The sequence below is a fragment of the Chlamydomonas reinhardtii genome, chromosome 16, assembly GCF_000002595.2.
Source record: "Chlamydomonas reinhardtii strain CC-503 cw92 mt+ chromosome 16, whole genome shotgun sequence".
NCBI lineage: Eukaryota > Viridiplantae > Chlorophyta > Chlorophyceae > Chlamydomonadales > Chlamydomonadaceae > Chlamydomonas > Chlamydomonas reinhardtii.
Window position 1 is genome coordinate 7,616,013 of NC_057019.1, and position 26,811 is coordinate 7,642,823.

Below are 26,811 nucleotides of genomic sequence, written 5' to 3' on the forward strand. Positions count from 1 at the left end.
AGCACGCCACTGCCCGATGAGGCCAGCAGCGAAGACAGCTACCCGTCGGAATGGCACCCTCATGGCGCTGCTGAAACCCGCGCTGGAGACCCCGGGTCGAATCGCGCCGCTGCGGCCTTTATTGCACAACATGCGCCTGATCAAGAGCCCCGCCGAGGCCGGCCTCTGCCGCGCCAGTGCCGTACTCGCCTCGGCGGCGCTACGGCACTGCATGGCCAGTACGGCATCCATGTGCCTCCCTCCCTCCCTCCCTCCCTCCCTCCCTCCCTCCCACCTGGCTGGCGGCGTAGCAGTGCTGCAGCATCTCCAGGTGGTCGGGCGTACAGGCGGTGCCCACCACCACCACACGAACCCCCTCCACACTCAGCTGAGGGGCGGCAGACACACACCCCTCGCCGCCGCCACCCAGCCCCACACCGCCGCCGCCGCCGCCGCCACCCGACACGCTCGGGCCGCTGAGCACCGGCGCCGCGGTGGGCAGCTGCAGGGCCGGGGGCGGCGGCGCAGGCGCGGCAGGCGGCGGTACGGGCGTGTGGTACCAGGCCGGTTCGTTGCCGCCGCCAGGGGCCGCCGCCGCCGCCGCCTGGTGGTTGTGGCCGTAGCCACCGCCGCCGCCGCCGCCGTAACCACTGTTGGGCTCCCCGGCGCCGCCGCCCTCCTCGTGGCGGTTGCGGGGGTGGTTGAAGGCGCACGAGGCGCCGTAACCGCAACTGCCAGTGCGCATGTAGAAGCGGCAGTTGGGCGCGCCCGGCCGCAGCGGGTACGGCGGCTCGCCGTAGTCGTTGGCGGTTGAGCCGCCGCCGCCGCCGCCGTTCTGGTTGTGGTGACTGGATGGGTAGGTGTGGCTGTTACCGCCGCCGCCGTGGTAGGGTGCTGAGCCGTACTCGTCAATGGACGTGGCTGTGGACAGGCGGCCGAAGGAGCCGCCGCCGCCGGCGCCGCCGGGTGCCGCCGGGGCAGTAGCGGCGGCGGCGGCGCCGGAGCCCTCTCGCGGCCGCATGGCTGGGCTGGCGGCGGCGGCGGCCAGTGTGGCGGGCGGCAGGCGGGCGGCCTGGCAGATGAGGGGTTGCGGGGGCGTGGCAGAAGTAGTCATTAGAGGGACTGTGTCACTGATGCACTGAACACCTGCAGCGAGTGGAGGCAAGGCCCACAGGCAGTGTGTGTGTGTCGGGGTGGCCCGGCACACACGCACCTTGGCCAGGGCCGCCGCAGCCTTGAGCCGCACCCCTTTGGGTCCGCCCGGCCAGTGCTCCTGCGGGCGCAGGAGGGGACAGGACAGGACAGGGGGGGAGGTTACACAGGGCGCGTGAGGGGCAGAGCGGCATACGCCCACACGCAGGGCGCCAGCCAGGATACCCTCGTACCAGCACTCGCCAGCACTCCTCCCGCCCTCACGTGCCCCGCTGCCCGACCCTGTGGCCCCCCTCCCCCCCCCACCTGCATCTCGAACACCTCGGCCTCCGCCGCCAGCAGCTGCTCCAGCGGCGGCGCGGTGCGGGCGGCGGCGTAGTTGCGCACAACCTCCTCAAGCCGGCTCAGCGGCAGCAGCCCGCCTGCATGTGATTGTATGAGTGCGCGTGTGTACGTGAATGCAATTTGAGGCGTGGGCTGAAGCGGTGTGTGCGTGTCGTGTCGTGTCGTGTAGTTGTGTCCGCGCCAACTGCGCACTGAGGATTCCTTTCCCCAGCCCTTCTCCTCCTCCCCTTCCCCAAACACTTCCCTCACTCCTCCGAACCCCTCCACAGCCTGCCCTAACCCCCTTCCCCCCACCCTCTCCCCCCCCTCCCCGCCCCCCCCCCACCCCCTCCCTCACCCGGCTGGCTGTGCAGTGCGCTGATGAGCGCCAGTGCCGCCGCCCTCAGCGCCGCCGGCTCCGGCGTGTCACCCAGGAACAGCGCCACAACAGCCTGCCGCACAGCACTGCCCTCGCCGCCGCCGCCGCCGCCGCCGCCGCCGCCGCCCCCTCCGTACGGCTGGCCGGTGTGGGAGGAGGAGCCGTACGAGTCGCGAGTGCCGCGCCGCTGCTCATAGCCCCCGCCGCCGCCTCCAGCACCCCCCGCCTGCTGCTGCTGTTGGCCGTAGCCGCTGTCGTAGCCGCCGCTGCGGCCTCCGTACCCGCCGCCCCCGCCCGCAGTGCCGTACCCTCCTCCCGCCCTGCCTCCCTGCCCCCCCATCACGCCTCCCCCTCCTCCTGCCCCCATGTTGTAGCTGCCGTAGCCGCCGTCCAGCTCCCTCACGCCCGCGGCCGTCAGCAGCTTGCCCACATTCAGGGTGACGTAGGTGCCCACCGTGCCCGCCTCCGCGCCCCCCAGCTGCAGGTGCTGCTGCATCGCGTTCAGCACCCCACCTCCGCCTCCTCCTCCTCCTCCGGGTGTGGGGATGGCCTTTTTGAACACGTGCAGCACGGCGCTGCTGGACTCGGCCGACACCATGCGCGCCAGCCCGCCCAGCCGCCCCGGGTCGAATCCCGCCTCGGGCGGCAGCGCCTCACCCAGCGCGCGGCCCAGCACCGGCAGGCGCACGCAGTGGGCGCGGCCGGCGAAGGAGCGGGTGCGGGCGGCCAGGTGGGAGGCGGCGGTGCGGCGGACCAGGTCGGCGGCGCGGGGGCCGGCGAAGGCGATCTCCGCGTAGCGCTGGGGTGGGGCGGGGAGGAGACAGGAGGGGGGAAGTGGAAAGATGGGAGGTTGATGGTGAGGGCAGGATGTGGTGGTGTTGGTGGTGGCGGTGGTGCAAGGCAGGCCTTGACTGCAGTCCAATCGGGACCTACCCAACTGCAATCCCTCGCCTGCTATCACAAGTGAAGTCCTTGCCCCTCCTCCCCTCTCAATGATGATGATGGAAGCGCCACTCTCACCCCACCCGGCCCCCCCTCTCCCCCTCCACCCCTGCACTCACAATGAGCGCCTCCACCACGCACTCCCTCAGCGCGTCCAGATCCAACACAGCCACCGGGTCGGAACACTCCTCAGCAGCAGCCGCAGCAGCCGCGGCAGCAGCCGCAGCAGCAGCCGCAGCCGCCCTGCCGCCGCCGCCGCCGCCACCTCCACCGGGCGCGGACTCGGGCATGGGCTCCGCGCCCCACTCGCCCAGCTCCCCAGCCGGCTCATCCGCCAGCAGCGCCGCCGCGCTGCCGCTGCCGCCGCCGCCGCCGGCACCACCCTCAGCGCCGCCGCCCTCCGCCGCCGCGTCCGCCGCCGCCGCCGCCGCCTGCGCCGCCCTGTCCTCCAGCTCCCGCTGCAGCTCCTCGGGCGCCAGCACTCGGAACACGCCCTTGCTCACACGCTCCTTGAGCCGCGTCAGCAGGGGGCCCACGCCCCAGCCCGGCCCCGTCAACAAGCCGCCGTTGGGCCCCGCCGCCTCGCGCACCTCCGCCGCCAGTGCCGGCAGCGCCAGCCGGAAGCGCAGCGGGTCGTAGTCGCCGGGCGGGCCTCGCGGCAGTCCGCCGCCGCCGCCGCCGCCGCGCCCCGCCTCCACCAGCGCCAGCGCGGCGGCCAGCGCCAGCTGCTCGCCTGCGGAGCCGGGGCCGCCGCCGGGGCCGCCGCCGAACACGGCGCGGCAGTAGGTGTGCAGCAGGTCGGGGCGCAGCGGCCAGCCCACACGCCCACCCTGCTGCTGCTGCTGCTGGCCGCTGCCGCTGTACTGGTGCTGCTGCTGGTGGTGGTGGTGGTGGTGGGAGTGGCCGGAGTAGGGCTGTCCGTGGCCGTGGCCGTGGCCGCCGTGGGAGTGCCCGTGCCCGTGTCCGCCCGCCTCCTCGCCCTCCCCCTCCGCCCCGCCCTCCTCCCCGCCGCCCTCCTCCACCGCCACCGCCACCATGCCCAGCTCCGCCAGCTCGCCGCCGTCCGCGTCGTCCAGCAGGCAGGCAGCCGAGCCGCTGAGGGGCGGGTGGGGGTGGGGGTGGGGGTGGGGGTGGGGGAGCGGGTAGGCGACGGGCCGCTTGGCTGGGGAGTGGGCCTGTGGGGAGTGGGCGGTGTGGTGCTGCAGCAGCGCCGCGAAGGCCAGCTTGACGCCGGCCGGGGTCAGCTGCAGGCAGGCGTCCTCGCACACCACCGCCGACAGATCCGGCGGGGCGGCGCCGCCGCGGCCGCCCTCCTGCTCGCCGCCGCCGCGGTGCTCCATGCGGGACGTCCAGGCAGCGGCCAGGTAGCTCTCTGGGGGAGGAGGCGTGGGGAGTGGGGTAAGGAGGGGGGAGTGGGGCGGTGGGGCAGAGGCGTGTGGGTGGTGGCGGGTGTGTGCCAGGGACCCCATGGCGTGTCTGCGGTAGACAGCCCACACTAGCGGGAGGCAACGCACCGCGTGTTGACGGGCGTGTGTCATTGTTGCACACGCACACACACGCACACGCACACACGATCGCACGCACGCACGTACTCCGGCGTCCCGGGCGTCCTGGGCGCCAGGGGACCTCTCCCAGCCCCACTGCGGGCGAGTCCACTCCCCGTACCGCCAGGCCCCTGACACTGACTCAGCACCCGCCTACCCCCATGCCCCAGCGCACCAAATGCCGCCCCTCGCGCGCCCAGTGCCCCGTCCCTCCTACCGCGCCCCTGCTCCTCCCCTCCCCCTACCCTCCCCCCCCCCCGCGCCCTGCACCCACCCGCCTCCTGCACGGGCGCTGTGAAGAGGTCGCCGGCGCGCATGTCCAGTGTCTGGCGCGACACGATGTACCCGGCCTGGGAGGGGGCAAGGGGGAGGGAGGGGAGCGGGCGGTGAGGCCAGGGCGGGGGAGCCTAGGGCGTGTGCTGTGGGGGTCGGAGTCGGGGCGACAAGGGAGGAGACAGCTCGCCGGTGGAGCTTGCCGTGTGTGTGTGTAGATACAGGACGGGAGAGGGGGAGGGCCAGCTGGGAGGCTGGGGGGCTGCAGGGGTGGGAAGTCGCAGCTCGGCCGTCCTAGTCCACACCAAAACCCTCCAGTGTTCCAGATGTTTGCAGGAATGCAAGCGACATCGATATATTTCGAGTAGTGATTTTAGCATGGTCCATGACAGCGCGGGAGCAAGAGCCGGTCGCCCATCACTTGCCAGCTTGTTTCGCGCCCAGGTTAGTGGCGATTCCGCCGCCGGCCACGCCCGATCAATGAGCTCTTTGATAGCATCCTTTCCCGCTGCCATGAGGGCTGCAGTGTCGAGCTCCACAGTGGGCGCCTGCGAATCCCGCTCCCTGAGCACGAAACACCGGTCCTGGGCCAGCGTGTCCTCAATGTCCAGCCCAAGCGTCGATCCCATGGTTGCAAGCGCATCCGCGAGCTCGGGAAGGGGCAGCCGGTAGCCTGACTCTGTGAGCAGTCGCAAACACGCGTGTGCGCGAAGTTTGGACTGCGCATCGCCGCTCCTCCATGTCACATTGCCGTAAATGTTTAGCGCGGCGCTCATTCTAATGCTTCCGACCTACGAAATGCCTACTGCAGGCCGGTTCCTGGCGACACTAGAATTGCTATGTCTAGCGCACAGCCCTCATAGTTTGACGCCGGGCCATAATATTGCACTGAACGCCGGCTGGTTGCGCTCTAAGCACCAGTCAGTGCAATGGACGGGCGAAAGGGCCGCGCTGGCCTGGTCTGCATGGGCGGGCGCCTAACCTAGCACGCCACGGTCGGCTGGTTCCTAAAACCCTGCCAGGGTCGCACACGCACATAGGCGGCTCAGTAAAATGCTGCATGTGGGTTCGGGAGGACGGTGAAATGCCCGCCAGCGCCCTGGACCTGAGCCAGAAGAAAGTTATGTCGGGCTACATGTGTGGATGGGAGCCGTCCAGTACGGGGCACCGGTTTCCTGAAATGCCCGAAGCCCGTGTCAACGAGTTTAGCCCTTTGCACTATGATCTAAGACGCCAAAAGCCCTTGTCTTAAGGCAGCCCCCCCCCCCTCCCCCGGCCTGTGCACCGGCCAGTGAACCCACGAGTGAACCTGCCTATGAGCAGCAGGGAGCAGCCGGCCGCGCTCACTGCCGTGTATGGCAGCGGTGTGGCCCACCTCTCATCCGATTCCTCCGGCAGGTGCATCACTACTGCCGGACTGCTGGTAGTGCTGGGCGCCCCCTCGGTTTCATGCCCACTGGTGCCCGCTGGCAGGGGGCAGCCATACCTGCTGTGCCTCCGCACGGCCCCTGGTCTGCGTTTGCACGTCAATAACGGCCCCTGGTGGACCTGCAGCAGACCTGCTGCAGGCGACCGCCCTGGTTCGGGGGGAGAGCGGGGCGGCGTGTTGTCGTGCTGAGGTCGCTGTGCCTGGCAGTGCGGTGCGGCGCTGCCCGGTGCGGCGCTGCTCGGTGCGGCTGGGGCGTGTGAAGGGGCTGGCAAGCGGATGTTGACAGGGGCGGGGCGAGGGAGGTTGAGGCTGCGTGGCGCAGCACGCCACACCGTATTGCGATCAGCGGCATGTCTGTGGCCGGGCGACCCGGCAATCGCGCTTACCGTTTACGCGGGCAACTTTGTTCGGTCGGCCTCTATTTCCCAGAGCTCAGCCACGCGAGGGCGCAGCATTTCCCAGGACTGACAGTGCATTATGGGCTGGGGGAGTAGGGTAGTTCCAGCTGCATGCCAGGGAGAAGCGACGTGGGCGGAACCCTGTGCCACGTTCCGAAACGCGGGAGCGGGGGGGACCCGTGACGCGACCGCTGGCAGGCCTGCGCGGGCCTCACCGGCGCTGCAGCTCCGCAGTACCCCGGCCAACGTGTTTGCTGGAACCTTTGTGCAGTCGCCAAAACAGCATTGAGGGGTCTGAGGGAGCCGAGCCGAATTGCATTTCACGGGCCCGATCGTGCGGGGCCTTTTGGAGTCTTTCAGTCGGGGCGTCACGGAAGGACCCACAGTCTTTTCCCAGTCATAGCTGATACTTAAACATACAATTTAGCACACTTGTGAGATAAAGCCTCGAGAGCTCTCTTGCGCAGAGCCTGCTCCGCTGCGGGCAGGCAGCATTCTCGGTCTTCTCTGGAAGCAGGAGGTTTCAAGCGTCATACTGATAAGATAAAGTAGCTGCAATGTCGGGCCGAGGTCGCGGCGGTGAGGAGACGCGCAGAATGGTTAGCCGATTCCATGGACCAGAACTGCAATATCGGCTTTGCAACGACAGGCGGTGGAGGCTACGGTGGAGGCGGGGGCTATGGAGGCGGTGGAGGAGGTGGGTGTATAGAGAGCTCAGACAGATAGAATCGGCCTGCTGGTGGCATTGCCTGGTTGGGGCCAAGGGCCACGGAGTGTGCTGCAGGTCGCGATTAAGTTTTGCATGTCCATATTATCAGTTGCCTCGGCAGCCTTTGCGCCGTCTTGGGGATTGCTCAGGGCGGTCGGCACAAGCCCTTGTCGCAGCAGCGTTGCATGCGACTTCAGCCGTCAGCTGCCAGTGCATTGAAGGAGTGCAGGTCGCGCCCGCGAGCTTAGCTGGGTTTTGGGCGTAGCAAGGTGCCTGAGAGCCGAGCGCCCCGTGGGTTGACGTCGGTTGCCCCGCGGCAGAGCGCACTCGGCCTCGGCGCGTAGGCCTGCTGTCGCTCGGTGTGTTGCAGACAGCTGCAGACCGGCAGCAAGGCGGTCAGGAGCAGCCGAAGAAAGGCGGCGGCGGGGCGGCGTTCGCGGGCGCGCGCGCGGCCGGGATCCTATCCTGGGCGCGCGCAGTACTGCTGCGCATTGGCCGCTGCAGCGGCGCCCCGGCAGCTCAGCGGTGCCTAAGGGGGAAGGGGCTGGCGGGCGGCAGCAGCAGCAGCAGCAGCAGCAGCAGCAGCGCCTGCGTAGGGGGTGCTGCGGGGCCCGCGGCCAGGCGGATCGGCCCGTCCGACGGCGGTCCCCCTGGGGTCAGGGCCGCCCGCTCCTGCCGCGCCTGTCCGGCCAGGCGGCCTGTTGGACTGGGGCGCGGGGGTGGGTGGGCGCAGCGCGAGGTCGCACCACACACCCCCTCGTCGTGGCATACACACACACGGCACCCATGCTAAGCACACTCCCTGCTGAGTTCCTGACTGCCCCCACATGCCCCGTCCTGCCCCCATTCAACTGCTGCAGGCGGCCGTGGCGGCGGCGGCGGTGACCGCGGCGGCGGCGGATACGGCGGCGGCGGTCGCGGCGGTGGTGGCGGTGGTGGCTATGGCGGTGGCGGTGGCGGCGGTGGTCGTGGAGGGGGCGGTGGCGGTGGCTACGGCGGTGGCGGCGGACGCGGAGGTGTGTGCGTGTGCGTACGTTAGCAGAGCACAAAAGGAGAGCGGATGTGTGCTGCGGGTGGGCGCGCACTGCGGGTGCTTATGCCGCGACCCGTTGCCCTGCCCGCCGCAAATCATCACCACCACCACACACACACGCGCGCGCAGGCGGTGGCGGCGGCGGTGGCGGCGGTGTGGTGTCTCCGGCGCAGGCGGCGGCCTCGCTGGACGCCATCCTCAAGTCCGCCAAGTCCCTCACCGCACCCGTCAAGGTGGGATGTGGGGTGGGGGGGTGCAGCAAGGGGTAGAGGGAGGGAGGCAATGTGTGCTTGTATGGGCGGGTATGTGTGTGGTCAAGCTGATGTGGGTCGGGGTGCGCTTCCGTGCCGTCCTCACCGCTAGCCGCCTGTGCCGCTCTGCCGCCCACCTCACCCTTCCCACTCCTCCTCCCTGCCTCCCCCACCGCACCCACCACCATTTCCACCCCTCGCTGTCCAGGTGGAGACCACCGCCGACGGCCGGCCGCTGGGCATCACTCGGCGGCCCAGTGCGGGCAGTGTGGGCAAGGCGGTGGCGCTGCTGGCCAACTACTTCGCACTGGCCACCACACCCGCCTTCCCGGGCCAGGTGAGCAGGCGGGGGGGGGGGGGGAGGCAGGGGGCGGAGGAGGGGGGCGGAGGGCGGAATGAGGGAGGCACTGGAGGAAGGAGGGGGGCGGAGGGAGCAGACGGGCGTTGCTGCGGGCCACCTTTGCTCTTTGGCTGTGTGCGCCTCCCAACCCCCGACGTGGTACCGTACTAGTGTTACAGTTGGTCCCCTCCCCGCCTGCTCCGGCTCCCCCCTCACTCCCTCACTCCTCCCCAGGCCTACCACTATGATGTGGAGATCCGCTCCGTTGAGACCCCCGGAGGTGAGTGCGCGCGTGCGTGTGTGTGTGTGTGTGTGTGTGTGTGTGTGTGTGTGTGTGTGTGTATGTGGGGTGCATGTGTAGTTGTTGTTGTGGAGGGGGGCTGGTGGTGGTGGTGGATGTCGTGTGGGGTGCGCGGCCTGCACTGGACCAGCCGAGGACGGGAGCAGCTGGATGTGGGTCGGACCAGTGGGACCAGTGGGACCAGTCGGACGACTAGGAGCAGCCGCTGTCGTCGTCATCCTCATCCTGCCAACCCTGACGTAGGTGGTGGTGGTGGCGGCCGCGGCGGCGGCCGGGGCGGCGGCCGTGGCGGCGGCCGCGGCGGCCGTGGCGGCGCCGCCCCCGCGCCCGCCACTGCCGAGGAGTCTGCCGGCGCGCCTGCCGCCGAGGCGGGCGGTGAGGACCTGCCGCCGCGCCTGGCACACCGCGTGATGGCGTCGGCGGCGGCGGCGCACGGCTGGCCGGCGGGGGCGTGGCGCTTCGACGGCCGCAAGAACCTGTTCCTGCCGGGAGAGGTGAGAGGGGGGGAATGAGTGGGGGTTGAGGGGAGCACCGTAGACCGTAGGTGTTTGGTGGTGGGCACGCAACCCGGCCCCGCAATGCATTAGCTTACCGCCTCTCCCACCGAGACACCCATCATCGCCCTCCTACCATTCCGCCTGGCACTGACAGCCTCCCTCCCATCTCCCACCTCCCTCCGCTCCTCCTCCTCTCCTCCCTCGCCGCCCGCAGCTTCTGCCGCGCGAGGTGCGGGAGTGGCCTGTGACGCTCAAGCCGCGCGAGGGCGACAAGAGTGAGCGCGACAAGGGCTTCGTGGTGACCACCAAGTGGGCGGCGTGTGTGGGGCTGACGCAGCTGCAGGACTACCTGGCCAGGCGGCAGCAGACGGCGCCGCGCGACGCCATGCAGGTGAGGAGTGGGTGTGTATGTAGGGGTGTGTGTGGGGGGTGGGGTGGGGTGTGAGTGTTGGGGCCGTGATAGGCAAATCCCCTGGGGGCTTGTTGTTATGCCCATGTGCGTGGGGTGTGTGGGATGGTGGTGCGGATGGGCCGTGCGATGTGTGTCCTTGTTGGGTGTGGCCTGGGGGTAGGAGTGCGGGCCAGAGGAGTCGCACCGTGGCACCACTAAACCACCACAGGCCTGTCACTGAGTCGCCCTCCACCTCCCACCCCGCCCCTCCCCCATCTCTCCCTCCTCTCCCTGCAGGTGTTGGACATTGTGATCCGGCACGCCTTCGCGATCGACCCGCGCTGCACCGTGGTGGGCCGCGGCTTCTACTACGGCGGGGAGGGCGTCATGCCGCTGGGGGGCGGCGCGGAGGTGTGGAGTGGATTCCAGCAGGTGAGGGTAGCGGCAGGGGGTTGGGGGGGGGGGAGGAGGGGGCAGGGGGAGGGTGGTGGGCAGGGGGAGGGCAAGGGGAAGTAGGGGGGAGGGGGCGTGGCGTTGTTGGGCTGGCAGGAGTAGTTCGGGCGGGTGAGGGGTGAGGCGATGTGCGGGAGGACGGGTTTGTGTGGGCTGGGGGTTTGCACGTTTTTGCACATTCAGGTCGTCACATGCGATTGTTGAGTGCAATCGTTTGTCTGCGGCTGACTGCCCCCTCCTCCCTCCCTCGTCCTCCCCCAACCCCCACCTCCTCCCCGCAGTCCTTCAAGGCGGTCCAGGCCGGCCTCACACTCAACCTGGACTCCTCCTTCGCCGCCTTCATGTCCGCCCGCCCGCTGCCCGAGCTGCTGGCGGAGGGCGCGGGCGTGCGCGGCGGCCCGGCGCAGCTGGCGGCCGCCGACCCGCACCGGCTGAGGGCGGCGGCGCGGGGGCTGGCGGGATTCAAGGCGAGTGGGTGGGATTTGGGAGGCGGTGAGGGTAAGGGCAGAGATTTGGGCATACTGGGGAGGAAAGCTGGGTGGTAAATAGAGGGCTTAAACGGCCACGGGTTGGGAGTGCTGGAACTTGACTGTGTGCCGTTCACATAGTCCTCCTCCTCACCCACCCACCCACCAGCCTCCACACACCCACATCCACACATCCACACACGTACACACAGGTGGAGTTCCCCATGCCCGGCGGCCGCGCGCGGCGCAAGGCGCTGGTGGGCCTGAGCGAGCAGGGCGCCGACCGCACCATGTTCATGAACGAGAAGGAGGGGCGGTGAGAGCGGCCCCGGGGGGGGGGATCTCAGGGGGGGGTTCATTGTGTGTTAAGATGTAATATCCTCATTGCCTCATCCCTCGCCACAACGCGGCCCCACTACAGTACTGCCGCTAAATGCTGCCCTCTTAACCACTACTGCAACCCCCCGCAACCCCCCGGCCCCCGCCCCGCCCCCCCCAGTGAGATGTCGGTGGCCGAGTACTTCCGCTCCACGGGCCGCCCGCTGCGCCACCCCGGCCTGCCCTGCGCCAACGTGGGCGACCGCCGCCGCGCCGTGTTCATTCCCGTGGAGCTGTGCACGTGAGCGTGAGGGGGGGCAGGGCGACTGTGCGTGTGGCTATTGTGGGAGGGAGGGACAGAGAGTCTGATCACGAGCGGCTGCTACAACCTTCACCCTCCAACTCGCCCATTTCTCCCCTCCTCCCCTCCCCCTGCCCCCACCCACCCCCCCTAGTGTGGTTGCTGGCCAGCGGCGCATGAAGCTGGACGCCACGCAGTCGGCCGGCATGATCACCGCCGCCAAACAGGACCCGGCAGTCAAGAAGGAGGCATGCGACAAGCAGGTGGGGTTGGGGTAGGGTGGCTGGGTAGCGGGGAGTGTTTCCAACTACGGTGTCGCATAAGAAAGCAAAGAGACCTATCTCCAGGCTCCCGGAGGCGCCATTCCCGTCTGTGGCTGCAACGCATTCCCCCCTACCTGCCCTACTCAATGCCTGGAACCTTCACCCACCCAGTATTCAACGTTCAATCTTGTTGGGTCCTGCAACCCGCCCTCCCTGCCCTCCCTCCCTGCCCTCCCTCCCTGCCTTCCCCTGCAGGCCAAGCGGGTGGCTGAGGCTCTGGCGGCGGGCGGCACGGACAGGTGCTGGGGCCTGAAGCTGGCCACTGGCATGCTGCCGGTGCAGGGCCGCGTGCTGCCCAACCCGGTGCTGCAGTACGGCGACCCGCAGGCCTTCGACGCGGGGCCGCTGGGCAGCTGGAACCTGCGGTGAGGGGGGCGGGAGGAGCGCGGGGGGTAGGCCGGGGCCCAAGGAAATGCGGGGCGGGGGTAGGGGGGCCGGGGTGGTTTCACCAGGTTTTTTGGACGTGCAGGCCTGCAAGCCCAGCCCGTGTACAGCCACCCATCCCGTGTTCCCTGCCCGCTTCTCTCGCCAGCCACCACTACATCCCACTCCCTCACACCCAAACCCACGTTCCTTCCACCTCCCACCCTCCCACCCACACCTCCACCCCAGCAATGTCAAGTTTGTGGACCCGCGCGCTCTGGACTCCTGGGGCGTCGCCGTCATGATGAACCAGGCGGTGGGTGGGGGTGGGAGAGGGGGGGGGAAGGGTCACACGCACGAGGTCGAGGTGACCCACACATCTCACACGGACCCCGGCACTTCATACTTTGTGATGCAGTCACTCCCCCCACCACCACCACCCCCGCTCCCTTTCCTGACACCTTTCCCACCCCTCCTCTCCCCTCCCCCCTCCCGCCCCCCCTCCCTGCCAGGACGTGGACTTTGACGGCGACAACAGCCTGTGGCAGTTCCTGGAGGACCTCACCGGCGGCATGATCCGCTGCGGCATGCGCGTGGCCAGCCCCGTCACCGCAGCCAGCACAGACAGCCCGCCCGTGGAGTTTGGCGGCATGCCGGGCGGCGGCGGCCGCGGCGGCGGGCGCGGCATCGAGGCCACCATGCGCGCGGCGGCGGACGCGGCGGCGGCGCGGTACAAGAAGCCGGCGCAGCTGGTGCTGGTGGTGCTGCCGGAGAAGGTGCGTCGGGGGCTGATTACGGGTTTGTGCTGTCCTGCTTCAAACTTGTCATCACTCCCACGTTTCCCCCCCTTTTCTCCACCCGCTCCCACACACCCCGCCTTCTCCAAACACGCCCTTCAGTTCTTAAATAATAATGCATGTAACCCCCCCCCTCCACGCGCACAGACCGCGGACGAGTACCGGGAGGTGAAGCGCGTGTCGGACATTGAGCTGGGCATACCCAGCCAGGTGGTGGTGGCGTCCAAGGTGAGGGAGGGGGTTAAGGCAGGTGAGGGGAGGAGGGTGCCGCCGGGGGGTGGCACGGCGCAACCCGCCGCAACCCGCGGCATGTGTCCCTGCATTGCTGCTGCTCCACCGGTGGATGGGCCGCTACACCCACATCCACCCATCTGACCACCCGCCCCACATCCACCCCACATCCACCCCACCTACCCCCCACCACGCCGCTCCACCCCCCCTACCACCAGGCGCGTGTGGGCTACCGCGCGCACAAGGGCGGCGGCCCGCAGTACTGCGCCAATGTGGCCATGAAGATCAACAACAAGCTGGGCGGAGTCAACGTGCAGCTCAGCGGCGGACTGCGGTAAGAGCGGGCGGGCGGCGGGCAGGGAGGCGGGAAGAAAGGAGCGGGGGGTGGGAGCCTGCTTGCCTGCGGTTTTCTGTTCGCCCTCCCCACCGCCACAACCCATTTCCCGCCTGAAACACTGTCACGCCCATCCTCCCCTTCACCAACCTTCACCAACCACCGCTCCTCCCCCTGCGCAACAGCAACATGCCGGTGCTGGGCGGCGCGGGCGCCGTGCCCTTCATGGTGCTGGGCGCCGACGTGACGCACCCCACCGGCGCCGCGGCGCGCGCCGACAGCCGCGACCCCTCCGTGGCGGCCGTGGTGGCCAGCCTGGACGCCAGCCTGGGCCGCTGGGCCAGCCGCGTGCTGCTGCAGGCGGGGCGGCAGGAGGTGATCACGGGCATGTGCGGCGCCACAAAGGAGCTGCTGCTGGAGTTCTACAGGGCAAACAAGTGAGAGGGGGAGGGGGAGGGGGAGGGGGGGGGCGTTGTGTGTGGAGGGGAGGGAGGGGTGTTTAACGCGAAATCGGTTTGCCTTGGTCCTGAGGGTTGTTTCTATGAAATATCGTTTCTATGAAATATCAAAGCAGGGTGGGCTGCTAAGACTGCGGGGCCAGGTTCAGTTCAGGCGTGGGGCTGCTGCTGCGCTGTGCGCCCCTGGCCCCTCACCCAACGCCCGTGGCCCTCTGACCCCCGCCTCCCCCTTGTCCGCCACCCCCACCCGCACCCCCCTCCACAGGCAGGTCAAGCCGCAGCGGCTGGTCATGTACCGCGACGGCGTGTCGGAGGGCCAGTTCGAGCAGGTGGGGCGGGCGCACATGTTCACGTGCCTGTGCGTGTGTGTTTGTGCGTGTTTGCCTGACCGCGCACACTCCGTCCTCCAGCCATCCCGCTCCCTGTCAACTCCTCTCGCTCCCGCACCCAAAAGTACGCACGTCAAACCCCTCTCAACCCCCGCGCATGTTCTCTCTGTGCCGCTGGATGTCGGCACTCTCATGTTTACTACAAACCGTTCGCACGAATGGCCAACGCCCGGCTTCCTGACCTTCCTCCTCCCCAGGTCCTGGCTGAGGAGTACACGGCCCTGCGCCGCGCCTGCCGCGAGCTGGAGGAGGGCTACCGGCCCGCCATCACCTTCGTGGTGGTGCAGAAGCGCCACAACACCCGCCTGCTGCCCAGCGACCGAGCCGCGTCCGACCAGAAGTGAGCGGCTGGGGGAGGGGGTGTAGATACCAGCCCAAACTAAACCAGAACCAACGAAAATGAGCGGAGCACAGGCAGAGGCGTTAGTTGCAAGCGATAATACTTATGGGGTGGGGGCCGAGGCGTCGTGGAGCAGCAGGGCGAGCGGCGCCGGCGATACATGTCGCCGCCTGGGCTCGGTGGCGCGCACAACAGCACAGGACAGGCACGCGGACGCGACAAGCAAAACCCACGGGGGGGGGGGTAGATACCAGCCCAACCTCAACCGAAGCCCATGCAGTAGAGCGAGGAGGAGAGCGTGGCCTATGCTTGACAAGGGAGCATGTGGGGGCGTGTGTGGGCGTGTGTGCATGTGCGGATCCACGCTGCCTTCCACTCCTCCCTGCTCCTCCCGCACGCTTACTCCCTCCCTTCACCCTCCTCCTCTCGCCCTCCCGCTGCCTCCCCCACCCCCCAGGGGCAACGTGGTTCCGGGCACTGTGGTGGACAGCGGCATCACCGCCCCGGACGGCTTCGACTTCTACCTCAACAGCCACGCCGGGCTGCAGGTGCGGGGTGGGGGGCAGGCAGGGGCGGGCAGGGGCGCGTGTGCGTGTGAGCATTGAGCGACGCTTGACTGCGTACCCCCCACCTCCGCATGCCCTGCACACGCACACACCCTGTTTACGCACCCTCCACCCCCTCACCCTGCTCCCTCCACCACCTCCTCCCACCCCCACCCCCACCCACCCCAGGGCACCAACAAGCCCGCCCACTACCACGTGCTGGTGGACGAGATCGGCTTCGGCGCCGACGGCATCCAGCTGCTCACCTACTGGCTGTGCTACCTCTACCAGCGCACAACAAAGTGAGCCAGGCGGGCTGGGGGGGGGGGGGGAGGGGCTAGGAGGGGAGCAGAGGGTTTGGATGGACAGAGGGGGAGCAGAGGGGCGAGGGAGAGGGAGGGAGCGGAAGCCATCCAGGGGCGGCGTGGATGCGTGGGAAGGGCAGCAGTGTGGAGGTTGCGCACTCACAGCGCTCACCTGCGTGGCATGTGCCCGTGGGGGGGTCCGCAACCACCCTCCCTCCTCCTCTGGAGGCGCCCCTCCCTTGCAAATCACGCAACACGCACATCTCCCTCACATTCACACGCAAACCTAACGCACCCACATCCGCCCCTCCCCCCTCCTCAGGTCGGTCAGCTACTGCCCGCCCGCCTACTACGCCGACCGCGCCGCCTTCCGCGGCCGCACGCTGCTGGTGAGAGAGGGGGTGTGGGAGGGGTGAGAGGGGGTGTGGGAAGGGGTGAGAGGGTGGAAGGGTGAAGAGGCATCGGGAGGGTGGTGGGTTTGCCACGTATGTGCTGCCTCCCCAGGCCGCCACGTCACAAGACCCTCAGCGCAGGTCACGCACGCATTCATCCACCCAACCTCCCCCCTCCCTTCACCCCCCCCCCCACCCGCGCAGGCCGCCTCCTCCTCCGCCTCGGACAGCGCCTCCGAGACCGCCTCCCGCAGCGGCCGCGGCGCAGGCGCGGCTGAGGGCGGCGCCAGCGCCCCGCCCACCTTCGCAGGCATCCACCGCAACCTGACCAACGTGCTGTACTTCATGTAGAGAGAGAGCGCTGGAGCGCACAGCACGAGCGGCGGCGACTTGCGGGGTGTCTTTGTGGGGGCTGGAGTGAGGGGGGATGAGGGGAAGAGGGCGGAGGGAGGCCGGGTCGAGGCAGTGGGCGGCAGCAGTTGCCTGCTGCCGCGGATGTGGGTGTGGTAGTCAGAGACGGCAGTTGGCGACATGTGCAAGCGGCGGATGCTGTTGTGCATCTCGTCAGACATCCGGGGGGAGGCTGCGGCAGTAGTGTTGTGTTTCGGTTGCGGCCCTTAGGGCTGGGTCCCGGCATGAGTCAGCAGCAGTAGTGCCTCATAGATGGCCGCATGAGGTCGGCGCGGGAGAGGCGGAAGTTGTGCTGCGAGGTGGATATGATATGAAGGTAACAGGATCAACCAGGTAATCAAGCGACTAGGAGGACATTGCGGCGGATGTCCGGACAGGGGCTGTGCGGGCGGCAGCGGCGATGGTGACGGTGGTGGAAGCTGACGCAATGTAGGCGGCGGGCGCAGCTGCACACCTGCTCGGACGGGATGTGGTGTGCCGGACTGGCCGAAGTTGGGATGTGCGGGTCATGCGGACGCGGTGTGGCCGTGTGGGGAATGCGGGCGATGCAGGGAGAAAGCGGGTGCTGAGACGTTGTTGCCGTGAGTAGTCAGCCAGCCGCGGCAGGTGTGCACGGCGCGTGCTGAGGCGTGTGCGAAAGGACCATGTCGACAAACACATAAAACGTATTGTAATTGCATCACAGTTGAATCGCCAAGACGCCTGAAGCACACCGGTACGCGTCACAGCCATTGCAGCGCCGCTTGGCTCTCTAGAACCTGCCCGCACCATCCGAGTTGATCACGGCCACACACTGAAACACCACAGCCACCACCACACTCGATCCGCCCTGATCCGCCAGCTGGTGCCGTGTTACGACGCCCGAGGTCCGGGCTGCTAGGCTGTGGTGGCCGCACCACAGCGCACCAAAGGTGCGGTGGTCATGCTTCAAGCCGCAACTCCCCCCCTGCCTCCCCCCAGCCGCCCCCCCCCGCCGCTACAGCCCCGCCGACAGGAAGGACGCGATCATGTCCTGAAGGTGGTCGCGCGCCGCCCGCAGCTGCTGCGCGCTGACGGGGCCGGGCGGCAGCTGCGGGATGGCGCTGTGGGGCGGGCACACAGGTAGGAAGGGGGGGTTGCAAGGATGTTTGGAAAAGAGTGCACTGAAGACTGCAGACGAAGTCGTCGGGGGAGGGGGGCACATAGGTGGGGCCAACACAGGTGGGAGAACTCAGCGCACGCACACACACAGCACCAGGCGGACCGCGCCAACCCCATCTCCAGTCGCCAGTCCACGGTATCCCCACGCAACGCCCCACCAGGCCACCACACTCACACCCCGCCCCCCCCCCCCGCCCTGCCGGCCCCACCTCCGTGGCACGCCCAGCTCCGCCGCGTCCTCCACCAGCTGCCCGTACGCCTCCGCCCAGCGCTCCAGCACCTCGGCCGACACGCCGCCCGCAGCCGCAGCCGCACCGGCCGCACCGGCCGCGGCGGGGTGAGGCGCGGACACGCCGTTGGGGGTGCCGTTCAGGGCGGGGCTGTGCGGCATGGGGTGTTGCACACCAGGGGGCAGGGGCATCAGGACGGAAGGTGTCAGCTCTGCTTAGTCAGGCCCAGGCTACTTGTGACCCCCCGCCCTTGCCAGATGCTATGCTTCCCCGAGCCCACCCCCCAGCCCCCACTGGCCCCCGCCCCCACTGGCCCCAGCCCTCCCCCCCCCCGCACTCACAGGAGGTCCATCTCGCGCAGGGCCGGCCCCGGGTACCGCGCCGCCACTGCAGCCGGGTCGGCGTCGGCGGCCAGCACCCCAGGCCCGGACCCAGCCGCCTGCTGCTGCTGCTGCTGCTGCTGCTGCGGTGTGGCACCTGCTGCGGCTGCGGCGGTTGCTGCGCCGTCGGCGGCCGCGACGCCGTTGGCGGCTGGGGCCAGCGGCTTGTGGCCGACCAGGGCGTAGAAGGCGTCGGGCCGCGGCGGGAGGGCCGCTGGTGCTGCTGCTGGTGTGGTGGTGTCGGCGGGCGGGGGGTCAGTGACGGCCACGACCTCCCGCGGGCTGATGCCGGCAGCCATGAACAAACTGTCGGGGAGTGGGCAGGCGGGCAGGGGCGCGGGAGATGGTCGCAGGTGGATTGTCAGCGCCTGATGAGAGGAGCCAGCGGCAGCAGCCGTGTACCGCCGTAAGCAGGTGGTCGCACGGCTGCATGAGGGGCGCGTGCGTGGGGTGGGGGGCTTGGGATTGCCTGGCCCAACTACATTTTCCCTGCCGCGCACCCTCACCAATAACCAACACGGCCCTTCCCCGGGGGAGGACAATTGGGACCTATTTCGTTGGGCCCGGGCATGCAACCCCCCCTGCTGTTCCTACTGGACGTCGGCACTTAATACTAGTGACTTAATTGCTCCGTCCTCCACATCTTCGGCTACCGCCTCCCCCCAAAACACATACACACACACAGACACACACACCCCACTTGTTCCGTTTGTTTATGTTCAACACACGCCACTCACTCCTCCATCAGCTGCAGCCGCTGTGGGCCGCTGCGCCCCAGCCAGCCCGCCGCCGCCCGCTCCCTCCAGCAGGCGTCACTGAACGCCACCACCACCACCCCGCCCGGAGCCAGTACCCGGGCCACCTCTGCCAACACCCATTCCTGTGCACAAATGAGCGAGGGGGAGAGCGCGTGACCGTGTGTGCGTGTGCGTGCGTGTGTGAGCGTAGTCTGTTCACAGGCAGCAACAAGCGGGATGACATTCGGCATTGGTTTGGTTTAGTTTGGCTGGTATTCACAATCCCACCCTCCCTCCCTCACCGGCCGTGTGAGGTACTGGATGCCGTTGGCGCACAGCACCGCCGCCACCGACCCACTGGCCAGCAGCGGCAGCCGCGGGCTGGCGTTCAGGTCGGCCGTGAAGGTCCAGCTGCTACTGCCGCCACTGCTGCTGCTACTGCTGCTGCTACTGCCGGCGAAGGCGGGGTTGGCTGCCAGCTCCTCCTCATTGACGCCGTGACCCACCAGCTGCGTGCATGCCACAGAACAAAGGGGAAGAGAGAACGCGCCGGACTGTGTGTCAAGCAGCGTGTATGGGTGAGTGTGTGTGGAGGAAAAAGAAGGAAGCGCCCCCGTGCGAGCTTGGGCTGAACAACCACCGCGGGCCGGATTACTGTGCGTACCACCGGGCGTGCATGCATTAACACACACACACACACACACACACACACACACACACAAGCACACGCACGCACACGCACACACACGCACACACACACACACACACACACACACACACACACACACACAGGTGCTTCGGGTAAGTATGGTCTCGGCTCGGCAGGTCGGTCGGCTGCGGTAAGTATACTCTGAAGGTAATCCGCGGCCGTAATTCTGCATCGCATACACTGTCCTACGCGTAATGTTTTCCTTGTGCTCTTTAACACACACACACACACACACACACACACACACACACACACACACACCTGCAGCCGCCCCGCCTCCTTGAGCTCCAACAGCTCCGGCGGCAGGTGGCTCAGCGCCGCACTGCACAGGTCCAGCACCACCGGCGGCGCCGACGAACGACCGCCGCCGCCGCCGCCGCCACCACTGGGCCCCACCAAGTCCAGCAGCACTCGCCTGTACAGGTCTGCAGGTTGAAGCACGGAACCAAACACACCAGGGCGAAAGTATAGCTGAAACTTTGAGCGGGAAGCGGAGAAAGTATCGGCTGCAGCTGCACATATGGCCGTGTGCACACGCCCTCTTTTGCATTGCGTTCAGTTTAGGTTGGGCTGGTATCTACAACCCCCTCAACCCACCTAGGGACTGCAGTCCCCTGCGTACAGCCCCAGGGCCACTTCCCCTCCCCCCCCCCCCCACCAACCCCCACCCACCCACCCAACCCCCACACATCTCGAGTATTATCGCTCGCAACTAACGCCTCTGCCTGCACTCCCGTTTTCGTTGGTTTTGGTTTAGTTTGGGCTGGTATTTACAACGCCCCCCCACCCACCCCACACACACCAGCTCCCAGTCTCCCCACTCGCCTGTGAGCCGCTGTGCCCACTGCGGGTCCGTGTGGCGGGCCGCCGCCCCCAGCCGCGGCCGGCCGAAGAAGACCTCCGCGGGCGACTCGTCCAGTGTGTGCCGCTCAGCCGGGGTGTACACGGGGGCGGACACTGGGGGGTGGGGGGGGGGAGCGGGCCGGGGCCGGGGGGCGGCAGGTGGGGGCTGTGGCGCAGAGGGTGTCACACGATGTGCACAGCCCTTTGGCGAGGCGGCTCTGCGACTGAGGCCTGCAGCAACAGAGCCCATATGCTGCACAGCCCGATCACCACGTCAGCGCGCACCCCCACACACTCAAGACGCCCGACTGTCATCCATACACACCCAACGCCTCATGCCGCAGCCTTTCGCCTCCCGCAGCCTCTCCCGAGCTCACAACATTCCCCTATCCCTCCATCCCTTCCTCGAGGGGCAACGATTCCCTGAACATCGGGACCTGTGTCAATTCGCTCGGGCATATACCCCATCCCTCCACCCCTCCCTCGGCACTCACCCGCCAGGGGGTCCAGACCCAAATCCACAGCCGCCGACCGCGCCCTCACCCCGCCGCCCGCCCCTGCTGCCCCTGCTCCCGCCGCCGCAATGGACGGCGCCATATCGTCTGGGCCTGGCACGTAACGGCCACCAGCAGCCCCCGAGCCGCTCCCGCCCCCGCCTCCACCGCCGCCGCTGCCGCCCCCGGCCCCGCTGCCGCCGCTTGCTGCCGCTGCTGCTGCCGCGCTGGGGCACCGCCGCCGCCCTGGGCGCTGGCTGGGTGCTGGAGGGGGGTGGGTCCTGACTGGTCCCGAGGGCTGCTGGCGCCCGACCTACATCACGCGGGCGGGCCGGAAGACATGTGCGGGTTGGGAGCGACGTATGCGCCAGTAAGGCGGCGGGGAGGGGGAAGGGGTTCCCGGCTCCCTGCACAACTGCCACCATGGCAGTTGGCCCAGCCGTGGCCTGGTGTCCTGGTGGTCCTTCCCGGCGCCCCACCTTGGCGCTGGAATGGAAGCGAGTGACCACGGAGTTGCTGTAGCTGCTCAACATTGGCCAGGCAGCATCGATGGTAAAGTCGGCGAGCTCGTCGGGAGGATATGTCAAGGGAAATGGGGATGCGCGGACTGTTGCAAGCTGGGCTGGGACTACAGTATTTGCGCTGCTGTTTAACGGTAATACATAAAATGCTCTTACATGCGCCTGCTTAAGGAGTGCGCTCGCCGTGTAAATTAATGGACAACAGCCTGGTATTGCACCTGTCAACCCCATGCAAGGTTTTGTCCATCGCTGCAAAACTTCCAAGTCCCTTCCTCAAAGTCGAAGGCATACTGTGGTGACAGTATAGCAGCCGTGCAGCAGGCCGGTGGACACTTCTCCGGTGCACAGTTTTTGCCTTGCACTTGCAGCTTTGCTGGCTGCTTGTATTTAGCTCCGGGCCCGCATCCCGAGCTTTTTTGACAAAGAATTATATTGAGGTTGATTTGGGCCTGCAAGCGCTAAGGACACGGCGCAAGCTATGAGGGCCAGCCAACTTTGTGGGGGCCAGCCGCTTCGGCAGAGGAAGATGGTGAGCGACTGTGACGGACAGTACAACTGCTATCTGGGCTTACGAGTGGGCCGCTGGATCCGTGCTTTCCAAGCAGTTGTGTGCCCGTGTCGATGTTGGTCGTGTGGCTCGGCGCTCACCATCCATGTGTGCCGCACAGGCGCTCGGCTGCTTGGCTCGGGCCATGGGCCCCGTGCTGCCCGGTGTCAGCTCGGCCCGCGCTGCGCTACTGCGGGCGCCCCGGCCGCTGCACAGCGGCGTGTTTGCCAAGGCGGGGGGTGCGGCTGCGCCCGCTGCCGCTGCGGCGGGCAAGAAGGGCGGCAAGAAGGGCGGTGCCAAGGACGAGGGCGCCGAGGGACGTGAGTGGCAGCGCGGCTGGCGTGACACGGGGTGGGGTTTTGAGGGGGGGTTGAAGCTGGGGGCGGTCCTGGCAGGGGTGTGTTTGTGTGTGGCTCCCCGGTGTAGCAGGCGGTAGCGCCCCGCGAGGTGCCTGTGCGTCACCCCCACACCCGGTTCCTGGCCATCACCCTCCGCTCGTCCTGCACACCCAGCTGCACGCCGCCCCCGTCCCCGCCAACCCACCTCCCTGCCTCCTCCCTCTACCCCCTCCCCCGCTTGGTTCAAAGTTAACCGCTCCCCCGCCCCCCTCCCGCCAGCCTCCGGCCCCTACAGCCCCACCGTGCGCCTGCCCGCCACGGACTTCAGCCTGCGCGCCAACAGCCCGGTGCGCGAGCCGCAGATCCAGGCCTGGTGGGAGGAGCAGGCCGTGTACAGCAGCCTGGCGGAGGGAGGAGCGGGGGTGAGTGACCGGGAGGGGGGAGGGGCAGGGGGGTTGGGGGGTTGGGAGGGAGGGAATGCCGCGGAGATGTGTGTGTTTTGGGAAGGAGGGGTGCGGGGGCTGGGGCCCTGTGGGGCGGGAGCTGGGGCGCTGAAGGAGGGCGTGGGATGCTGCTGATGGGCAGGAGGGGTTACTTATGGGAGGGATTTGGAACGTACTGATAGGTGGCTAGCTCTGACGCTGGGGCAGCGGGGGCGTGGGTGCACACTGCGAACAGTGGCGCGTGGGACATGGGCATGTGGGGTGGGGCGGGGGTGCGGGTGCGGGTGCTGTCGGGGTGTGGGGGGGGGAGACTGTGTGGCCCCGCGCTGTGTCCTTGGGAAGCGGCAGGGGTGGGGTGAAACACACGTGGGGAGCGGCATGGGGGATAGCGGCTGTGTGGAAGCGAACTACCGCGGATTGGGGCCAGGAGTCGCAGGGACGGCCAGCCGTGTGCCAGCGCCCTTAGAGGAGGAGGTGGAGGGGATTGCCAGCAGCCCCCGCAGGACTGGGGTCCTGGTCTCAAGCCCAGTGAGCGGGCTAAGAAATCCGGTGCGACACGGGACTGGTACTCGCGCCCCCTCACGCCCTCCTGCCGCTCCCTCACGCCCCCCCGCGCCCCGCCCCCGCCAGGAGCCGTACACGCTGCATGACGGCCCGCCCTACGCCAACGGCGACCTGCACATCGGGCACGCGCTCAACAAGATCCTCAAGGACTTCATCAACAGGTGGGCGCGCGGGGAGGGGACAGAGAGGGGCGTGGAGGGGGGAGGGGTGGCGGGGCCAAGGTGCAGCGGGGGGCGGCCATTGCCTCACTGCTGGACTAGTAGTCATGCCTGGAACCCACTTCCCCACCTCTCAACCCGCTGAACCCGCCCCCTCAACCCCCCCTCCCCCCCCCCCCACACACACAGGTACCAGCTGCTCCAGGGCCGCCGCGCCAAGTTCGTTCCGGGCTGGGACACGCACGGCCTGCCCATCGAGCTCAAGGTGCTGCAGAGCCTGCCCGACAAGGAGCGCAAGAGCCTGGTGCGCAGGGGGGAGCTGGGGGGGATGTGTGTGTGTGGGGGGGGGTTGGTTTAAAGTGATTGGGGCGGAGGGCGCGAGGAGTTATGTGCCCGAGCCCAACAACACGTGGGAGGGTTCTTCGGTGCCGCCAGGGACTGGGGCTCGGCGGTGCGGGTCGTGGAAGGACGGCAACACACACGCACAGCCAGTTCCTCGCGGCCCATATTACACACTCAAACGCGCGACACACGCCCCCTCTCCCTCCTGCGCCAGGGTGTGCTGGAGCTGCGCGCCAAGGCCCGCGAGTTCGCGCTCAAGACCATTGACGCGCAGCGGCAGCAGTTCAAGCGCTACGGCGTGTGGGCGGACTGGGCGGCGCCCTACGTGACCCTGGAGCCGGCCTACGAGGCGGCGCAACTGCAGGTGTTTGGCAAGATGTACACCAACGGACACATCTACCGGTGAGAGGCGGCGTGTGCGCACTGGGTGTGTGGCTGTGTATGTTAGGGAGGTTGTGAGGGTTAAAGGCGGGCGGAGCTGGGGGCTGGTGGATGGCTCCTCCCTCCTACACCCCCCTTACCTCCCTCTCCTCCGTACCTCCCCCCCCCCGCAGCGGTCTGAAGCCTGTGCACTGGAGCCCCAGCAGCCGCACCGCCCTGGCTGAGGCCGAGCTGGAGTACCCCGAGGGCCACAAGTCCACCTCCGTCTACGTGGCGCTGCCCATGACGGCGCCCGGACACAAGGCCGCAGCCAACCCGCAGCTGGCGGAGGCGCTGCAGGTGGGCGGGGGGGCAGGGGGGGCGGGCGGTGGGGGAGGCGGGAGGGGGCCGGCTGGGAAGTAGAGGGTCGCGGAGTGGGGTTGCTCGGAAGCAGTGCGAGAGGTGCATGTGCACACGCGTCCCGTGAGGCGACGCGCACCCGCCTCCCTGACACTCCTGCCGCACCTGCTGTAACCTGGGCTTGGTCCCTGCCTCCTCAAACCTCCCTGCCTGCCTGCCTGCCGCTGGCCTCAGGGCTCCGCCTTCGCCATCTGGACCACCACCCCCTGGACCATACCCGCTAACCTGGCCGTGGCGCTGAACGACCAGCTGGACTACTGCGTGGTGGAGGTGCAGGCGGCGGAGGGCGCAGAGGGCGAGGAGGGCGCAGAGGGCGCGGAGGCGGCGGCGGCGGCGGCGGCGGCGGCGGCGGCGGGCTGGGCAGTGCGGCGTCTGGTGGTGGCCAAGGAGCTGGTGGGGCGGCTGGGCGAGAAGACCGGGGCGCGCTTCCAGGTGCTGACCACTGTCAAGGTGAGGATGAGGGAGGAGGACGAGGATGGCGGAGGACCTACCCGTCCCTGGGAACCTATCAATTACAGTACAACCGCCATGCTGGCGGACCGTGGCGGACCGTTACCCTGCCCCTTCCTGCCATCGTGCGCACCCACCCTCAACCCCACCCACCACCCACCTCACCCACGCCTCACCCCCACCCACCCAGGGCTCCGAGCTGGAGGGCTGCACCTACAAGCACCCGCTGTACGACCGCGTCAGCCCCGTGGTCATTGGCGGCGACTACATCACCACCGAGACGGGTGCGCGCGGGGGCGGGCGGGGGGGGGAGAGGTGTGCCTGGTGAGGGGAATGGAAAGGAGGTGCGGGCGCGTGTGTCGGCGGCTGGGCCAGTGCCCCGTGTGTGACGGCACCTCGGCCCAGGACATGGACACGTTGCTAGGGCCCCGCAATCGCTCACCGCCCACCAAGCCCCCTCCCTCTCCTCCCAACACGCACACGAACAAATACACGCTTACCACACAAGCTAAACACACACACACATACACACACACGCTAACCACCGTACCCAACGCCCCGCCCGCCAGGCACGGGCCTGGTGCACACGGCCCCCGGCCACGGCCAGGAGGACTACCTGGTGGGGCAGCGCTGCGGCCTGCCGCTGCTGAGCCCCGTGGACGACGCCGGCTGCTTCACGGCGGAGGCGGGCGAGGCGTTCGCGGGTCTGGCGGTGCAGGGCGAGGGCAACCGGGCGGTGTGCGCGGCGCTGCGGGAGGCGGGCGTGCTGCTCAAGGAGGAGCTGTACGAGCACAAGTACCCCTACGACTGGCGCACCAAGAAGCCCACCATCTTCAGGTGGGGGGGGAAGGGGGGAGGGTGGGGGCGGGGAGGGGGGCAACGGAATGGATGGCCGGGAGGAGGTGGCCGTTGCTTTCCTCAACATATCTCTTACTACAGTCCGCCCAACCACCAGCTCCCGTCTCAACCCACCTAAACTTACACGCCCCCACCCCGCAACACTCCGGTACCGCCAGGGCCACTAGCCAGTGGTTTGCCAGTGTGGAGGGCTTCCGCGGCAGTGCGCTGGAGGCCATCCGCGGCGTGGGCTGGGTGCCGGGCGGCGGCCTGAACCGCATCACCGGCATGGTGGAGGGGCGCTCCGACTGGTGCATCAGCCGGCAGCGCAAGTGGGGCGTGCCCATACCCGTGTTCTACGACACCGAGACAGGTGAGGCAGGGAGGGGGTAGGGGCGGAGGGAGGGGCGGAGGGGGATACGGAGGCGGCCGGAGGGAGTGGGAGGGAGGGGGATACGGAGGGGAGGATTACAGATGGGCGTGGGGGAATGAGACGGCGACGGGCGAAGGATGCCGAGTGGGGGTGGGAGGGCGTGGTTGGCACCCCAACACCAGGCACCCACCCTTGCTACCCGCTGCCCCGCCCCCTCCCTCAACCGCCGCCTTGCAGACGAGGCGCTGATGAGCGATGAGACCATTGCGCACGTGACGGCGCTGGTGCGGCAGCACGGCTCCGACTGCTGGTGGACGATGGGCGTGGAGCAGCTGCTGCCGCCCAGCCTGCAGCACCTGGCGCCGCGGCTGCGCAAGGTGGGGGCTGGGGAGGCTGGGGGACCGAAGCGGGGGGAGGCAGGGGGACTGGAGGGGGGGGGAGGCGTGGGGGACGTGGAGGGGGGGGGGTAGCCGAGTCCGAGTGGGATGGGTGGTGGGGGGGGGGTGAGGGCGAGGGGGTACGTGGAGGGGGGGAGGCGAGGGGGGACGTGGAGGGG

The 26,811-nt window shown here is 68.6% G+C and overlaps 4 protein-coding genes across 4 annotated transcripts in view; 2 read left to right on the top strand and 2 right to left on the bottom strand.

Moving 5' to 3' along the window:
- Positions 1-5,493, bottom strand: part of CHLRE_16g689535v5 (uncharacterized protein) — a 9,036-nt gene extending 3,543 nt beyond the window's left edge. Inside the window, exons 1-8 of the mRNA XM_043071656.1 lie at positions 5,019-5,493; positions 4,595-4,670; positions 3,977-4,148; positions 2,896-3,871; positions 1,814-2,633; positions 1,438-1,553; positions 1,193-1,252; positions 397-1,051 (exon numbers count right to left, since the gene is read on the bottom strand). Of these exons, the coding sequence (XP_042916314.1) occupies positions 397-1,051; positions 1,193-1,252; positions 1,438-1,553; positions 1,814-2,633; positions 2,896-3,871; positions 3,977-4,148; positions 4,595-4,670; positions 5,019-5,222 (3,079 nt within the window). The 5' untranslated portion in view covers positions 5,223-5,493. The remainder of the gene's footprint in view (positions 1-396; positions 1,052-1,192; positions 1,253-1,437; positions 1,554-1,813; positions 2,634-2,895; positions 3,872-3,976; positions 4,149-4,594; positions 4,671-5,018) is intronic.
- Positions 5,494-6,833: 1,340 nt separating this feature from the next.
- On the top strand, positions 6,834-17,055 carry CHLRE_16g689647v5 (uncharacterized protein). Its single transcript, XM_043071658.1, has 25 exons — positions 6,834-6,999; positions 7,070-7,117; positions 7,990-8,145; positions 8,292-8,395; positions 8,622-8,750; positions 8,988-9,033; positions 9,298-9,548; positions 9,766-9,942; positions 10,240-10,374; positions 10,677-10,862; positions 11,075-11,178; positions 11,362-11,481; positions 11,636-11,744; positions 12,000-12,169; positions 12,417-12,483; positions 12,680-12,943; positions 13,112-13,192; positions 13,414-13,529; positions 13,715-13,966; positions 14,253-14,316; positions 14,574-14,716; positions 15,174-15,264; positions 15,451-15,563; positions 15,889-15,955; positions 16,163-17,055. The coding sequence occupies exons 1-25, from the start codon at positions 6,978-6,980 to the stop codon at positions 16,307-16,309; spliced, it is 3,162 nt and encodes a 1,053-aa protein (XP_042916315.1). The 5' UTR covers positions 6,834-6,977; the 3' UTR covers positions 16,310-17,055.
- Positions 17,056-17,057: 2 nt separating this feature from the next.
- On the bottom strand, positions 17,058-21,553 carry CHLRE_16g689759v5 (uncharacterized protein). The gene is made up of 9 exons (XM_043071661.1): positions 21,382-21,553; positions 20,903-21,215; positions 20,391-20,522; positions 19,827-19,990; positions 19,159-19,365; positions 18,857-18,999; positions 18,081-18,425; positions 17,719-17,889; positions 17,058-17,451 (listed from the first exon to the last, which is right to left on the bottom strand). Exons 1-9 carry the CDS (start codon positions 21,433-21,435, stop codon positions 17,346-17,348), a joined length of 1,635 nt encoding a protein of 544 aa, XP_042916316.1. The 5' UTR covers positions 21,436-21,553; the 3' UTR covers positions 17,058-17,345.
- Positions 21,554-21,703: 150 nt separating this feature from the next.
- CHLRE_16g689871v5 (uncharacterized protein) overlaps positions 21,704-26,811 on the top strand; it is an 8,507-nt gene continuing 3,399 nt past the window's right edge. The window contains exons 1-12 of the mRNA XM_043071666.1: positions 21,704-21,952; positions 22,092-22,290; positions 22,588-22,730; positions 23,382-23,476; positions 23,663-23,777; positions 24,030-24,217; positions 24,370-24,535; positions 24,770-25,045; positions 25,236-25,329; positions 25,615-25,882; positions 26,062-26,255; positions 26,493-26,632. Of these exons, the coding sequence (XP_042916317.1) occupies positions 21,950-21,952; positions 22,092-22,290; positions 22,588-22,730; positions 23,382-23,476; positions 23,663-23,777; positions 24,030-24,217; positions 24,370-24,535; positions 24,770-25,045; positions 25,236-25,329; positions 25,615-25,882; positions 26,062-26,255; positions 26,493-26,632 (1,881 nt within the window). The 5' untranslated portion in view covers positions 21,704-21,949. The remainder of the gene's footprint in view (positions 21,953-22,091; positions 22,291-22,587; positions 22,731-23,381; positions 23,477-23,662; positions 23,778-24,029; positions 24,218-24,369; positions 24,536-24,769; positions 25,046-25,235; positions 25,330-25,614; positions 25,883-26,061; positions 26,256-26,492; positions 26,633-26,811) is intronic.